This window comes from Vipera berus (assembly GCF_964194415.1).
Source record: "Vipera berus genome assembly, chromosome: 3".
In the NCBI taxonomy this organism is placed as follows: domain Eukaryota; kingdom Metazoa; phylum Chordata; class Lepidosauria; order Squamata; family Viperidae; genus Vipera; species Vipera berus.
The window spans coordinates 202,350,741-202,368,536 of record NC_138204.1 but is presented as its reverse complement, the minus strand read 5'-3'; the positions used below and the strand labels follow the sequence as shown (position 1 = coordinate 202,368,536).

The window sequence follows — 17,796 nt, the reverse complement described above, 5'->3', positions numbered from 1 at the left end:
TTCTAATGGCTGTAAAGAAACTGTATTAATATTGCTTTTACAGAGGCAGAATTAGAAAGAAACGTCCTCAACAGGGGAATTCTGAAATATAGTTGGACACATGATACAATTTGCCCTCCCCCCTCCTCTTGCAAAACCTGGATTTGAAAACCAGACAGAAGATGTTATTTATTTATTTTTCAAATGGGCTATCCATTTGAGCATACCTCAGGGGCTGCCACAAAGAAGATGGAGTCAAGCTATTCTCCAAAACACCTGAAGGCAGGACAAGAAGCAACGGATGGAAACTAGTCAAGGAGAGAAGCAACCTAGAACTAAGGAGAAACTTCCTGACAGTTAGAACAATTAACCAGTGGAACAACCTGCCTCCAGAGGTGGTGAATGCTCCAACACTGGAAGTTTTTAAGAGGAGACTGGACAGCCATTTGCCTGAAATGGTATAAGGTTTCCTGCCTGAGCAGGGGGTTGGACTAGATGACCTCCAAGGTCCCTTCCAACAACTTCTTCTTCTTCTTCTTCTTCTTCTTCTTCTTCTTCTTCTTCTTCTTCTTCTTCTTCTTCTTCTTCTTCTTCTTCTTCTTCTTCTTCTTCTTCTTCTTCTTATTATTATTATTATTATTATTATTATTATTATTATTATTATTATTATTATTATTATTATTATTATTATTATTATTATTATTATTATTATTATTATTATTATTATTATTATTATTAGTGGCAGAAGCATTTCCTGACCTGTATTACAATGCCATTATGGGGTGGGCCTTGCGCAGTCAGATCACCTCACAGAACACACACAAATAAACACAAAAATTGGTCCTTGTTGCTTGATAGCAAAAAAACCAGGCCTGGCTTGTTTTCTGCCAGTCATTGATAATTACTTTCAAAGAACTTGCTGCAGCAGGCCTGCTTTTCTAGTAAGGAATTATTAAAAAGCCCCCCTTTGTTTGGATTGTTATTTTTTTCTCCCCCTGGGAATCAAGTTATACTAACTGACAATGAGCCGGAAGGACCTTTGGGCAGATTGTTACTTTCAGGGTCTATGGGGTCTGCTTTCCCAGATCTCCTGTTCTCACTTCATGTGTTATTTCCACTTTATTTTTATTATTATTATTTTTATAAATAACTCAAGGTGATGAACACACACAATACTCCTTCCTCCTCCCATTTCCCCCACAACAGCACCCCTGTGAGGTGAACTGGGCTGAGAGAGTGTGACTGGTCCAAAGTCAGCCAGATGGTTTTTCGTGCCTAAGGCGGGACTAGAACTCTCGGATTCCCTGGTGATTGGCTCAAAGTCACCCAGCCAGTTTTCATGCCTAAGGCAGGACTTGTTCTGTTCCAGCCTACGACCGGCCCTGTTTGTGTATCAGGGTCAACCCCTTTTTCCTTTTAACAATCAATAGGCTGGAAAAAACCCAACCCATATTTATTTACAGTTCCAAATAATAAAGTCTTTCAAACAAAAAAGCAGCAGAATATTTTCTTCAACCAAAAATACATGATTCAAAACATCCAACAAGAGTCAAACAAGAGTCAAACAGATTCGCAAGAACAGACCAGGATTCTCTTTGAATGTCTCCGAACAGTTGCCTTCAGCAACCAGCACGGCCCATACCTTCCCCTTTTATTATCAGTCCCAAGGTGTGGCTTCTCAATGCCTTCTCATCTTTTCACTTAGTTGCCTCATTGATTTTCTCTGGACTGCTCTGCTGGATTGCCTTCTGCTTCTAGCGTCTCTGAACAGATTCAGCTGTGACTCCTCTGAGTCTGACACCTCCTCCTCACACAGCTGAGCCTCATGAGGAACACAACTAGAGGGGCCAGGCTGAGAGTCCTGCAGTGCATCAGAGCCTCCCACTGACACCGAAGGCTCTCCAAACCCCTCCTCCTCCTCCTCAGATTCCTCAGACTCAGCTGCTGGGAGCACAGGCTGACACTGAATCACAACAGGACTAGAACTCACAGTCTCCTGGCTTCTAGTCTGGTGCATTAACCACTAGATCAACGCCGCCGCCCCCACCACCACCACAGTAGCAAATTGCTTTCTTCCCCAGGTAAATGTCTACGTCTATGGAGATTCTCAGTCATCCAGGTCATAGTTATCCCAAAGTTGCTTTTTTTCATGAGGCAACTGGACTTCCTTGGTTATTTTTTTTTTCTTCGTCAGGGCTGACGAAGCTTCCTGGATGAGAAGCGAAACGTCTTCCGAGAAAAAAACAAGAAAGTCCAGTTGCCTCGTGGAAAAAAAAAGCATCTTTGGGGTTCCCCCCAGGTAAAAAAAAGAAAAGTAGGAAGAACATTGCAAGAGAAGCAATGGGAGGAAGAAAGTTAGAAGAGACATAAATGTGATAACCACCTTCTGGATAGCAACTTCCTGATCCTGGGCTCAGTATTTAGTGTTATGATGGCCAATCCCACTCCTCAAACCTCTCACCACAAGGGATTTTAAATATCCAGGGACAGATGCTTGAAATTAAAAGTGGATCCCTGATAAATGGGAAGTTACAATTTAGCTTTTTCCTCCATGTTTTGTCATATCCACGTGTATAACCCAAGAGAGATGAACGAGAAAAAAAAACAATCAAATGTAGGCACTGGTGGAATAAACTCTGTAAAGACAGCAGGAGTCAATTCCAATTCAAGGTTTAGCCAAACTGTACTTAAATTGAAATCATGTTTCCATGAATTGTTGGCTTAAAATCTAATCTAACTGGCTTGTAGGTTGCAACCTCCAGAGTTCTTGTCTGGCCAGAAGCTAAGGCTGACGCTGAATATTTAGCATTGTTTCAGAGAGAAGACATAGTCAGGTGGTTTGGCATAAGATTAATAAAGCAATTAGTAGAAAATCAATCACCATGCCAAGATCCTAGGCTAGTTTCCCAAGCTTTTTTTTTTGGAAAGACATAATTGTATTCAGGCTTAAAGGAAACCTGAAGTCATGGTTTTCCATTGCAATTTAATATTAAAAGTACACACTGAAATTCTGAAGAATAAGGGTCGGAGCAGCTGGACTAAATTAACCTCCTTCCAAAATTTGAAAAAGAGTATTTAATACATGTGGAAAAGAAATAATTATCTTGGCCTTCTGCTTTTGGCCCAGTGCTGTTGAAAATACTATGAGGGATACTAGCAATATTCGCACTATGTGGCTATGTCAGTTACTCTCCTGGGTGAACCACTGAAATCCACATCCTGGTAGTAGAAATGCCCAAGTCAAACAGGGAGTGTCCATCTGATTTATTTATTTGGTTACTTATTTATTTCCTTATTTGTTAGCCAATTCTTCTCCAACTCTGGGGAAAGTCAACACAGGAGGCCAGTGAAGTGGGAAAAAGGGAGGAGGGAGGGGGGAGGGGGAGGGGGAGGAGGAGAAGGAGAAGGAGAAGGAGAAGGAGGAGGAGGAGGAGGAGGAGGAAGAAGAAGAAGAAGAAGAAGAAGAAGAAGAAGAAGAAGAAGAAGAAGAAGAAGAAGAAGAAGAAGAAGAAGAAGAAGAAGAAGAAGAAGAAGAAGAAGAAGAAGAAGAAGAAGAAGAAGACAACCACCTGGCAATGGCTAAGAGCAGGAAAGTTGAAGAAAGAGACCGAGGATCTAATTCTGGCTGCACAAGACCAAGAAGAAGACTGTAGTTAGTAGGGGAAAACAACAAATACTATAAATGTTCAGAATCAAATGTTCAGAACCAATCTCACAGTGGACACATACTCTGCTTTAACCCAAATTTCCAATCATATTTTATTTCCTATTAATCTTGTAACTCTGATTATCTGGCAGAAGCTTGATCTGAGCCTTTTAACAGGAAACTAGCATTTTCCCAATAAAAACAGTACAAGTCATCCTGAATGCAAACATCCCAATCTGCCTATGAGAGAAACCTGCAGATGGGTAACAGCTGTCCTCTTCATGACCCCTTCCTCACATCTGGCCATTGAGTTCTGTGCCTCTGTGACCATTTCTCTCTTTTTTGGGGGTGTGGGGGGGGCTGATAGGAACACTGACCTCAGGGAAGTTGTACTACACAATCACTACATCTGTTGGATGTAAGGGCGAAGAAGCTGGACCAGAAATTAGGAGACTTTCAGTTCTAGGTCAGTCTTGAGCCATGAAAATCAGCTAGGTAACTTTGGGCCAGTCTCCTGGTTTCTAGGCCAGCACCTTCACCGCTACACCCACCTGGTTCTTTCCTCTGGTCTCAAGGACAAGAGGGAATTGCATCACTGAAAATGTGGAGAAGAGCCTTTAGTTGACTCTTCTGGTTTTAGTATTTATGATTAACGTGTGAACTATTCAGTCATAAGCTCTCTGGTGGAATAACTGGAAAGCAAATTCCAGCACACAGAAACCACAGCGTAATTAATGCTGTTTCTGCTCTGTGTTCAAGGTGCCAACAAATAACTCCAAAGTTGTTTGAACTCATACCTTTGGCATGCAAACAGAGTGTGCCACACCGCATTTCTAGCTTTTATGTTTACTGTGGGTTTCTTCCCTAAAACAAACAATGGGATTTTTTTTTTGTCCTGAAATAATTTCAACGAGAAGAGATGTTACGTGTATAAAGCAAGGCAAAAGTAGAGTGGATATTTAATTCGCAGAAAGAAATAGGTCTTGGGGGTGGCATGTCTTTTTCTCTCCCTCTTTACTAATTTTATACAGTCTTGTTATCTCATTGACACCGAAGACTGATGGTGCTTTTCAATTTGGGGCAAAGTCTAATTAAGAGTGAAATTAAAAACAAATGAAATGATGGCAGTTTCAAGGAAGCTCTTATTACAATTGCTTTCATTGTTGTGGAGCCGATTTTTTTTTAAGTTATAGTGATTTTACTTTGACTTAAGGGTGCAGGTAGCAGCAAAGCAAAATCTGGAAGATTAAAGGATAAACGGCTAAATCAAATTCCCATGGATTTGATTTATCTGGATAAAACACCATTCCTAGAACAATTTAACCAACGGCCAGATCTTCAACTCTTAACCAGCTGCACTGTTTGCTATCTTCTCACCAGTACTTTTGGGTTGTCTTCTCAATTGACTGCTTCAGAGGCCAAGAAATTTCCCTAAAGCATGCATATTGAGTGAAGAGAAAAATCTCTCATTCGTTTTGAATTTATGGCCTATGCACTCATTCCATTCCAATTCTTAAATCGCTTAGAGAGAATTTTTAGATTCATTGATATACAAGTAGTCCTGAATTTACAACCATTTATTTAACAACCATTTGAAAATTTTTAATGAAAAAAAGTGATTTACAACTAGTCCTCACAATTAGAACCATTGCAGCATCCCTACATCATGTGATCAAAATTTGTCATCAAAACCAGCCTTTACAATGGTTACAACAAGGGTCTTCAAACTTGGCCCTTTTATGACTTGTGGACTTCAACTCCCAGAATTCCTCAGCCAGCATGCCTGGCTGAGGAATTCTGGGAGTTGAAGTCCACAAGTCATAAAAGGGCCAAGCTTGAAGACCCCTGGGTTATAGCATTTATAGATCACCATTTGCAAACTTCCAAGCCAGCTTCCGGCAAGGGAGGAACCAGATTCGCTTAACAACCACGTCATTAACACCTGCAGAGATTCACTTAACGACCATGGCAAAAAGGTTGCAAAATTGGGCATGAACTCACTGAACAATTGCCTTGCTAAGCAACAGAAATGTGATCATACTTTGAGGACAATCTGTAAGCTATTGTTTACAACACATTGAGAAATTTAACAAGGAAGCTTAGAAGGAATGAAAGTTTTTTTTGCTATTTACCATCAGAATGAAAAGATAAAAAGTCTTTGGAGAATAACTTTATGCTTGGGAAATTGAAAGCTGTGTGAGGGAAAAAAAAATAGAGGTCTGACTAGATACTGATGTCACAAATATAACCTTGGAACATCTCAGAGAAGCAGTCACTGAAAAACAATCCTGGTGACTGAACAACAATATTAAGGACGTTGATTCTTAACTAATGCATGTATATGGACACATAAAATAAATAGTCTTGAGAGTAACTTTTCTGTGCCTATTTCCTATGGGGTATTAATGTCAAATCTTTATTTATATATTACTGATTCTATAGGGACCCTATAGTCCCTATTCGGGGTAAAGTCAGAGAGACTGGATGGAGCTGAGTGTTTACTGGCTGGATGCCCTTCCTAATGCCTACATGGAGCTCACAGCAGATATTTTTTCTTTGCACCCTAGGAGAGAAAAATCTGCCGCTACCTAGGATTGAACTCTCAGCCTTCCAAGTGGGAGGACAGCATCTTCACCAATAGGCTACCACACCAGTCACAAAAATGTTGCATGTTTATTCAACAAGACTCCACCTTCTGAAATCTCAAACAGATAGGGGGCTTTGCAAAAGTTTCAAATAAATTTGCAATTATTAATGTGACAGAAAATGGTTGAATGCATAGGTACTTAAGCAGGAATTCAATGTAATTTTTCTTTTTTTATGAATCCATCTTCTTTGCATAACGTTTTTTTAAAAAACAGCCCTTAGTACACTCATCAAAACCAAATAGTGTCCTTGGCTTGAAATTAGAGTTAATCATGAAGGAGATATCTGTTTGCAATCCTTTCTGATACTCATTTCCTTATTAATAAATTAATAGGACATAAATTAATGTCCTATTGGAAAAGATGGAAGTAGTTGATTGTACATGTGTGGAAAGATAGAAACCTTATGGTAAAAGATGTTGGTCTTCCAGATACATTGCCAGAAAATCTCTTTGAAAACTCAGATGAAATTACAAAATATAGCTTGTCATGTATCCGCACTAGAAGGTTCTCTTCTTGTTTACTGGAAATTTGGACCTCGAATTGATGAGCTGCATGTGGCCAGCAAATCCTCCCTACTTACTAAAACAGTCAGGAATACTATCAGCACAGTATTCAGAGACAGTTTATAATTCATTTTCACTGTCAAAGCTAAATCTTGCTATTTGCTAATCTGCCGAAATGTGAATAAATTGAGAATATGGAAGCCATGGATATTTTGTCAAGGACATTCTTAAAGTGAATGTTGAAATTTCCACTCAGTCAGTTTGATGGAACTTCTGTATCCATTAAGGCAAAGACATTGGTAGGTGATGAAGTGTTGGTGAAGTGGATGAAATATTCAGAGAACCTCACTCATCTTAATGTTTCATTATCAGGGGTATGTCCAATCACATTTTGAAACAGCTAATGTAAGCTTGCTTCAGTTGTAGCCAACTTTCAAACCTTCACTGTAGTATTGGAAATTGGCAACATTTTCAAAAGTGGTTTTCCATTGCCTTCCTCCTAGGGTGAGAGAGAAGAACTGGCCCTGTCACTCAGCTGGCTTCCATGTCTAAAGTAGGACTGAAACTCAGATTTCTTTACTCCTAATCCAGCATCTAGTTACTAGATCAAACTGGCTGTCTTGGCCCAGAGTAGACCTCTATTAAATATCCTCATAATCACATGTGGATTTGAAAAAATATGCATGTGCTTGATCTTCTAAGTGTTGCCATCCCTAAGTCTTGTTAATAATTTCATCTTCTCCAAATATCTCCACTTAAAGCTTTGTGAAACTTCAAAGTATCTATTGTTCCACTGCAAAAAAACAGATGTTGCAAACAGTCCCATCCTCTTGCTCCAAATCATTGTTTACCTGGAGTTTTGGAAACAATCTCAATATAGTAACAAAGAGATAGATCAAACTCTAATACTGCTGCCATGGTGGCAGAGGAATCCTGGTGGCACTGTGGTTAGAAGATAGTATTGCAGGTTTTATTTTTATTTTTTATTTTAATTCCATTTATATCCCGCTCTTCTCCGAAGACTCAGGGCGGCTTACAAGCTTAGCCCATCGTCTGTAGTTTGACCCTGACAAGGTGCAAGGTTCATTCAGCCATCCACCCTTCCAAGTGTCAACCTTCAAACAAATTTGGCTGCAGCCATCTTCACTTCGTTTTTGGTTGCCACAGTAATGGGAGGGGGGAGATGTATTCTCTCAGTTTAGACATAACAATAATTGTTCTGTGGGAACCAAGGTCAAGTTACCTAAGTTTTGGCCAGCTGAAGCTTCCGTTAGAAAGCCCGCCAAAGTAATTAATTGGGGATTGTGATTTATGACATACTGCAGGGGTGGGGAGTTCAACTTGTTACTTTATAACCTTGGGGGGGAACTTTCAGTCTTGGTTTCACCTTTGTACATGCCAATACTATGTACCCATTAAATGTGTTCTTTGAGGAAAGCAATTGCCTCAGAGTTCTTATTTCTACTGGTTTCATCTATCAGAACCATGACACCAAAGTCAGTAAATGAGGAGTCAGATCATTGAGAGAAATATGCTGATATTGTAAACTTCTGAGAGAGAGCTATAAAGCATTATGGGATGGTATATAAGTCCAAGTGCTATTGCTATGGTGGTAGCAGAGTGGTAGCCCAGATTTCTGCAGCCCAAGTCTGGTAGCCTGAGTCTTCCAATCCATTGTTATAAAAACAAAGAACCAACAAATTGTACTGCTAACTAGACCGTCTTCTTTGTCAACACAGCTGGCTATAAAATTCTCAGCCTGAACTAGCCCAGTGTTGGCAGTCCCAAATAAGCAATTTAATTCTGCCAAAATGCCCTTTTAAAAAAAAAATTGAAAACAATTTTGCTGACCAATTCTGAACAGAACTTCAATGCCATGTTGTTTTATCTTATTTATTGCAAACTTAACTTTCCAGCATGTTCTGTGTAAACATACATACTTGGCATTGGTTATTTGGGAAACTTTAACACCGTTAAAATTGCTATTTTTCTTCTTTGTAATTCATCTCTTTTGCTCTGATGTTAGACCTTTCAGGCTTAAATATATGTATATAAATTAGGCATAGAATGCTACTTTAGATCCTTTTCCTGCTGCATCCCACTTTGCTTTAGTCTCCTCATTTTAACTTTCAGCCTCTTTCTGGTTTCCAATTTCCCATGTCCCTTCCGTAGCTCAACCCCTTTCTTCCCCATGCCGACAAACAAAGACGCTCTTTGAACCTCTTTCCCATAGAAACCTAAATCTTGCCTCTTCTTAATTTGGGGGGGGGGGGTCTTGGAGGGTGCTGAAAGATTTGGACCAACTCTGTGACATCAAATCCCATGGATACCAGATGAGAGGTTTAATGCATTAAGTGAAGGAGAAAAAATAACCAAACAATGCAATTCCCAGACGTTCTACATTTGCATGTTAATTGGCTTGGGTTGCTGAATTATACATACACTTACATATGGGGTAAGGGTGTGTGTTTCTCTCTCTCTCTCTCTCTCTCTCTCTCTCTCTCTCTCTCTCTCTCTCTCTCTCTCTCTCTCTCTCTCTCTCTCTCTCTCTCTCTCTCTCTCTCTCTGTGTGTGTGTGTAAGACTCACTTCAGAGTAGATTTATTGATAATGTGCTATCAACTTCATGTCTATGGAGATTCAAGGCCATCCAGGTCATGGTTGTCCCAAAGATGCTTTTTCAAAAGGCAACTGGATTTTCTTTGTTTTTCCTTGAAGACATTTCGTTTCTAATCCAGTTGAAGAAGCTTCTTGGATGAGAAGCAAAATGTCTTCAAGGAAAAACAAAGAAAGTCCAGTTGTCTTTTGAAAAACAACCTTTGGAACAGCTATCAACTTCATTTATTTCTAAAATAGCAGACTATTCGTACACACATGTAAACCAGATTTATTCATTGCATCCCATTTCCAAATTAAAGCCATAGCAGCATTCAGCCCCTCGCTGTTCTTTCCTCAACTCTTATTTTTATGGCTTCTTCACCACTTTCTTTATGGTGGCTTCCTCTCTTTTTTACCTTTGATCACATGATTGAGACTGTGCTCTTGACCTTTTTGATCACCCTGCGGACATCTCAGTGTCCCTTCAGCTTATTTGTGGTAATTTGTGGAAGCAGTCTTGAAAAGCTTTTATGAAATGATGGAGCACATTTTTTTCTAGGGCTCCAGAGAGTAGGAACAATGAATTAAAATGACAGTAGAGAAGATTTTGAGCAGCAGTATGAAGAATTGGTAGAAAGGTTAGTAATGGGAAAGTCTAGTAGAGTAGATTTTTTTATATCACTAAAATTTGTATTCTTCTAACTCAAGGAACAAATATTACTACACATGCTCAGAACAAATTTCCATTCAGGATAGAGATCCATGGAAAGAGAAGGCATTTGGTGGAAAATATTTGTGCCTGAAATAAAGGTCCATTTATTTCACAGTGAATTATTTATTTATTCTGGTTCCTGGACTTCAAGTATTTCAGGGAAAAAAGGGTGTAATTTGTATAGATGTGGCATGGCTGTGCCAAAAAAACACACACCCCCCAGGATCTCTGTGTTAAAAATAATTCTAGCAGTCCCCCATTCAGCCAGCAGGTTACCAATATATCAACGACACTGATAACTAATTGTTCCCACAGGTCATCAGGTCGTCTGTCATTTCCTAAAGAGAAGATAACTGATAGGCTCCAGCTGGGCAAAAGATTATCAGTCACTTAGTGAGTGGCAGGACTGAAGACAGATGAAAGTGAACAGAGTCATCCTAGTTCAAGTTATGCACAATACTTACCCAGGCACAATTTTCACATTTGAGAGGGAAATTCAACTTCACAGAAGAGGGAGCTTCAAATGGAAGCTCTTCATAATAGGGGTACCCTAATATTAAACTAAAGTATGTATAGTCAAGGCTATGGTCTTCCCAGTTGCAATGTATGGCAGTGAAAGTTGGACCATAAGAAAGGCTGAGCGCCAAAGAATTGAAGCCTTTGAACTATGGTGCTGGAGAAGACTCCTGCGAGTCCCTTGGACTGCAAGGCGATCAAAATGGTCAGTCCTAGAGGAGATCAACCCTGACTGCTCTTTAGAAGGCCAGATTCTGAAGTCGAAACTCAAATACTTTGGCCACCTAATGAGAAGGAAGGACTCACTGGAGAAGAGCCTAACGCTGGGAAAGATTGAGGTCAAGAGAAGAAGGGGACGACAGAGAATGAGGTGGCTGGATGGAGTCACTGAAGCAGTAGGCGTGAGCCTAAATGGACTCCAGAAGATGGTAGAGGACAGGAAGGCCTGGAGGAATGTTGTCCATGGGGTCGCGATGGGTCGGACACGACTTCTCAGCTAACAACAACAACAATATTAAACTCCTGCAATAGTAGGCTGTCTTTGGTAGCTTTTGGACAAGCTCCAGCCTTATATATATCTTAGTAGTCCACTTACCTCTTTCTCCTGGTGTTCCAGGTTGCCCAGGATTGCCAGGAAATCCTGGGCTTCCTGGAGATCCTTGCTCTCCCTGTGGTCCAGGTAAGCCTTGCCGTCCTGGTTCACCAGGGGGCCCTGGGATAGTCCGTGTTGAGATGGAGTTGCTTGGAATCTGATTTAAGATTGAGTTGTATCTAGCCAGATGAGCTGCCAAGCAGACGAATACAGAAAACATAAGCTTCATCTAACAACTCTGTCCTGATTGAGCTTCATATTAATAAGAAGAATAAGGGGGCATTGATTTGAGAGCTATGTTGGGCCTGGCCCAATAAATTACACAGAGATGTAATTCTTTTTTAAAATGCACAAATACATCTAGCAGCTAAAACCTACAAATCATTAGAACAATGATAATACAGCAGTTCTTGGACTTACTTTGGATAAGCTGTTCGCACACCTGACGAGCTACTGCCCGTACCATTGCATGGGTCTGAAGATCTCCCTGTACATGGAGAATACAGTGATACATCAGCTCCCTTAAGCTGCATAAAATACAGATGTTCCCCGCATACAATCCATCTTCACTAACTTGACATCTCCCATTATATTGAGAATACAATTCTTTGAACGTTCAATCCCCATGTGGCTTCCTGGGAATCCCAACTCATCTGGAGGGTACTAAACTGGGAAAAAGTTGGGATGTCTTGGCAGGACAACCTATGGTGCCTACTCACAAGGACCTTCTCCCACATAAAAACACATAGGAATTGCCACCTACAGATCCTGAAAAAGAACAACCCACTTCTCACAGTAGTACTTTATTCTAAAAATAAAGAAGCTGTCCACAAAATCTGTAATTAAGGCACTTACACGTTCACCTTTCTCGCCTTTTACTCCAGGAAGTCCCTGGGTTGGAGGGAAGCACAAAATATAATGTAAATAAGCACAAAATGTAATGTAAATAAGTTCCCCACTCCTTCTTTGTAATTCACTGGCCTTTTTAAATGTGGCAATGTATAAGTCATAGGCTCTCAATCACGCTGCAGCAACAGTTATTTAAGAAAGATCAGATTGTACTTCCCAATGCACTTCAAAGATGATTGAAAAGTTTAGCAAAATGAGTTATGGTGTTGTATCTTTGTGATGAGGTGTGATACACTCATGAAGACCTTTTGGCTATCTAGATATTTGCTGATATTTGGGTTGGAATGAAGATATCTGTGTATATAATAAATATAAGAGCTGTAGTGGTGCAGTGGTTAGAATGCAGTATTGCAAGCTAACTCTGCTGACTGCCAGCAGTTCGATTCTCACTGGCTCAGGTTTGACTCAGCCTTCCATCCTTCTGAGGTCGGTAAAATGAGGACCCAGATTGTTGTGTGCAATATGCTTACTCTGTAAACCGCTTAGAGAGGGCGGTAAAGCGCTGTGAAGTGGTATATAAGTCTAAGTGCTATTGCTATTGCTATAATAGCTTCAAAGAACTGTCACATTCCAGGCAGACATTTATAACAGATTCCACACTTAGCATTAGACTCTCTCAAACTCTGCTCTATTGGGGAACATGCATAAAAAGACTTCTTGGAAGAAAGCCATTGTTTTCATTCTAAGTCAAAGAAAAGAATTCAAATAGAGCTGTTTTAAATGTCTACAGTGACAAAGTTAATGCTACATTGGTAGTGCAGTTACAAAACATGTCAGTGTTTCCAAAAACATTTATTTCTAAGCACATGGAGATAAACCAATGTGGAGGTTTTCTCAGCTATCCTGGTGAAAATCTTCCACCCAAACCAACATTACAGTTAGCATGGGAGTGGGGAGATTTACAGGGATGACAACAGGACCTTTCATTTAAAAGCTACTTGCTTTATGGGGGAAGGATATGATGTTGTGAAGATCATGGCTAAGAGAAGTGAAATATTTGCTCTTTTCACATAGGAGTGATCATTTTCCTTTAAAAAGATGGTTTCCAATTTGGCTCGGAGGATGTTAAAAGAATGTCCAGGTCTCCAGGAGAGATCACGTTACATATCAAAATTGTTGGAACACAACAGAACCAGTTTTGATCATGGTCATGGCTCAGAGAAGCGACTGAATTTCTACCATATTGTCCTACCATACTGTCATTTGTGTCTGCTTGAGAAAACATTTGCTTGATCATTTGAGGAACTATCCGAGCCACCGTCACGTGGAAGGCAAATAGCATATTCATCTTAAGGTTTACATTTATAAGGTATAGTTGAGGAGGTCCATCAAATAAAGATGAACCTACAAAATATTTATTGAACTATTCTGTTATATATCGCAATATACAAGTAAACTAGCCATTATTATTTCTTTTAATAATGGTCTTGATCATTCCTTTAATGACCATTCAAAGTTATGAGGCCACTGGAAAAAATGACTGATCATTGATCTTATGACCATCTCAGTATTCTCTGGGTCAGGTGGTCAAAATTTGGCTCTTGGCACGTATTTATAACAGTTATAGCACCCTGCCATCATGTAATCACCATTTGTGATCTTCCTAGAGGGCTTCTGACAAGCAAAGTCAATGAGGGGAAGCTGGATTCCATGGCAAAATAGGTCATAAAAATCAGCCACGACTCTCTTAACAAGCACATTGCTTTCTGATGTAAGTTTCGGTCCCAGTTAGGGTCATAAGTAAAGGACTATCTGTACACACACAAACACACATACAGAGAGAGTATAGTGGACATTTACTTACAGGTGGTCCAGCATCTCCTTGTGGGCCAACATTACCCATAATTCCTGGGGCACCTGGGGCACCAGGTATTCCCTGCAAAAAGAAAAATAGAAATTCAGACGTCCTGATTCCCTGTTTATATATAATTGTGTTTTGAAACTTTGCTGACATTCTCCAACATCTTGGCCCAAGAATCAGAAAGACAACAGATGAGTCCTGGTGAGGTTAACTTTGCACTTCCTCCACTGGAAAATCAAATGCAAATCATTGCTGTAGAAGCACAGATAAAGTCTCATCCAACAACCAAGTTATTGCTCGGCCAATTTTTCCACAAAAGCATCAATAAATTGGTTGGCCCACAGACTTATTTGTCCCAGTGTGGAAGATTTTCCATCTATCATCCATAATGAAACCTCTCCTTTTGCATATCCATGACTATTTGCTTCTCAGATGACAACTTCTGTATTGTCCATTCAATGAGATTCATTCAGGAATTTCCCAGATTTTCTTTCATTTTTCACCACCACATCCCTTTGTTCTGCCCCCTCCTGATTACAAAAAGAAAGAGCCACTGGCTGTGTTTACATTTCACAGTAATTCATAGTTTGTCTAAGGGCACCTAGGCAATTAGCCTTGTCATCTCCCAAGTAAAATATGTAGAATCATATGCTGTAAGTGTAAGGGACCTTGGAGGTCTTCCAGTCCAACTCCTTGCCCAAGGTAGGACACCCTATACCTATTTTTGAAGACCTGTAGTGACAGAGCACCCACAACTCCAGGAAGCACGCTGTTCCACTGATTATCTGCTCTTACTGTCAGGAAATTCCTTCTTATTTCCAGGTTGAATCTCTCTTTAAGTAGCTTCTACCCATTACTTCTTCATTGATTGATTTGATTTATTATATTTATATGCCACCCTTCTCCCTAAGGACTCAGGGCGGCTCACAACAATAAAAACTAAAAAAGAACATGAAAATACAAAATTTTAAAAAAGAATTAAACAGTAGATATGTTCAATATATAGTAATTTAACCCCATAAAACCAAATTTAAAACCATAGTCAGTCCAGTCCTGGTTGTTGAAACATCCATGTCTTCAGGTCACAGCGAAAGGACCGAAGGTTGGGGGCCATCCACAGCTCCGGAGGCAACTCATTCCAGAGGGTCGGCATGCCCACAGAGAAGGCTCTCCCCCTAGGGGTCGCCAGCCAGCATTGCTTAACCGACGGAACTCTGAGGAGGCCAGCTCTGTGGGAGCGAACCGGGAGATGGGAGGTTGACAATGGCAGCAGGTGGTCTCGCAAATACCCCGGGCCTAAGCCATGTATGGCTTTAAAGGTAATTACTAGCACCTTGTCCTGCTCTCAGGTGCTTTGGAGAATAATACTTAAGACTGATCTGGACTGTTTTGACTTTTTGCAAATATATTCCCTGATTTTCCTTTCTTACAGTTTGAACTATGACTACAGTAATCCAGGCAAAGGAAAATGGGTGAAATTGGCTATGTTAACTAGATAAAAACAAGGCATCTAGCTTGTCGAACTATTCCAGGTTTTTGGCCCTGAGGTTTCTTTCCCAAGTTGGATCGATGGTCTTGAAATGGAAGTTCCATGGAAAGAAACAGAAATGAAACCCTGAGTCATGACATCACTGATCATTAGGTGGATCATTTTATGCCAAAACTGAGACTAATCCTTGGAATAATTCCCTAAGCTTTGGAACTGACCCGGGGTTTTAGCTATTGCATGTTATGATTGAAATTAGTTCAGGGATTCACGATCTTCTAAAGACATAAAGATTCTGATGAATCCATCATTTCAATTTTCTAAAAAAAGACCTCAACTCTCATTTGAGATCCAGAAGCATTTTTTGGAAATAAAAATAATGCCAAAGGCATACACTTTATTTCACAGATAATTTTCTATATTTTTAATTAGATGTTTTTTAAAAGTATAATCTATTTAAGAGGCATATTATTTGTGGGCACATGAGCATTCTCAGCCGTTTTGTTGGGAAATCCAGAGTTAATGAATTAACTTTGTTATTTAGCAATGAAAGTGAAGTTAACACATACTCCTTATTCCCCTTCTGCGATTCAAGGTTTTAAAACCATTTTTTAACAATGGAATAATATGATTTGTGTTTACCACTGGTCCTGGGGAACCTGGAGGTCCAGTTGGTCCATCTTTGCCTGTCAGCCCCTAAAAGACATGAAAGAACCTATATTACTATTTTCCTCATTATAACAGTTTAAAAGAACTAGCCAGTTAAACTAGGCAGTTTAAAAAAGAGGAACAAACAGCCACTACCACATGCTTCTCCCAGAAGAAGGAAGCAGAAGCCACCAGCCTGATGATGACAGATGGGATTCCGTCGAAACGTTGCGCCTACACCTTCATTTCTACACGGGGAAAAACCCGAATGACCAAAGGTCCACATACAGACACCCGCGAAAACCTCAGAAAACATATATATATATATATATATATATATATATATATATATATATATATATATATATATATATATATATATATATATATATATATATATATATATATATATATATATATATATATATATATATATATATATATATATATATATATATATATATATATATATATATATATATATATATATATATATATATATATATATATATATAACACACACATACACACATGAAGATTGTATTAATTCTCATATACATATGTATAATATAAAGCTAAACAACTAAACTCATTTTCATCTGTTTCCTTTTGCTTAAAAATAATAAAAATAAGTAATGGTGGAGAATTCCAATAACTGATTTGGACTAATAAAATGGATGATTGTTGTAGAATTTTTGGAAACCTTTTAATCTAAGTTCCTATGGCTAAAGAATAATTAGCCATATTTATATGGCTGTTTGTAGGAGGAGGAGTGGCAGAAACTAGAGGCAGGGTCAAAAGAGGAATCAGCCTAGTATCCTTATATAGCCACAAGCAAATTAAGTTCAACCTTCCTTTGAATTCTGTTGACCCTTATTTAACACCAAGATAGTGCTGTTAGTTGAGTAGATTCTTGTGCATATCCAATAAATTATTACTACTGATTAGTAATGAATCAGTTTAATTGGAACTCCATGTGTGGTCCTGATCTTTTGCACCTGACACTTTCTATGTAAGATTTCTGTAGTTGCAAGAAGGTTCACATTTATGCTTTAAATCAAATGTTGTACTTTTGGAGCAACTTGTAGATGTTCTTGATTGAATAAAGCTAGTGTGGAATTGTTGCAGCTGAGTCATTCGTGGATTGCTTCTGCTATGCCCAACACATAGGAACACACACACTTCATTCCCACCTTTGTGTACACTATGTAGTCTTGCTTCTCAGGGTTCATTGTATGAGCATGTGTGCAAAAAAAGGAGATTAATTGGAAAGAGGTTTAGGCCAAGGAATGAATCCTTATTGCCATCTTTCTGGTGAATAACAGATGTGGAATTCCCTTTGCTTATTCTTCAAACTTCAAAAGTTAATCCCAGAAAAGTTACAGTAGGGCACTTTGTAACAGTGTTAGTGATATGACAGTGATATGACAGTGAAGACAACTTTTAGCAACACCTTTGCTAAAAGTATTCAAGTGGAGGCCAGATAGTGGTTAATTTGGATTCCTACCCTGAACAAGAGGGTGAAATCCACACCTAAGTGATCCTTTCCACATCTAGTTTCCACAGTATGCAAGTCGACTGTAAAACTGTTGTTTTTAAGATCATGAAGTTGCACGTGCACACACACACACACACACACAAATTTAAAATATGTCTATGGAAATTCTCAATCATTCAGGTCATAGTTGTCCCAAGAGTGCTTTTTCAAAAGGCAATTCACACTTTCTTGGGTTTGGGTTGGTTTTTCCTCCTTGAAAAT

At 39.3% G+C, this 17,796-nt stretch overlaps 1 protein-coding gene across 1 annotated transcript in view; it reads right to left on the bottom strand.

Moving 5' to 3' along the window:
* COL14A1 (collagen type XIV alpha 1 chain) overlaps positions 1-17,796 on the bottom strand; it is a 132,785-nt gene that overhangs the window by 10,499 nt on the left and 104,490 nt on the right. Inside the window, exons 41-45 of the mRNA XM_081324276.1 lie at positions 16,032-16,085; positions 13,907-13,978; positions 12,049-12,084; positions 11,614-11,680; positions 11,197-11,385 (exon numbers count right to left, since the gene is read on the bottom strand). Of these exons, the coding sequence (XP_081180402.1) occupies positions 11,197-11,385; positions 11,614-11,680; positions 12,049-12,084; positions 13,907-13,978; positions 16,032-16,085 (418 nt within the window). The remainder of the gene's footprint in view (positions 1-11,196; positions 11,386-11,613; positions 11,681-12,048; positions 12,085-13,906; positions 13,979-16,031; positions 16,086-17,796) is intronic.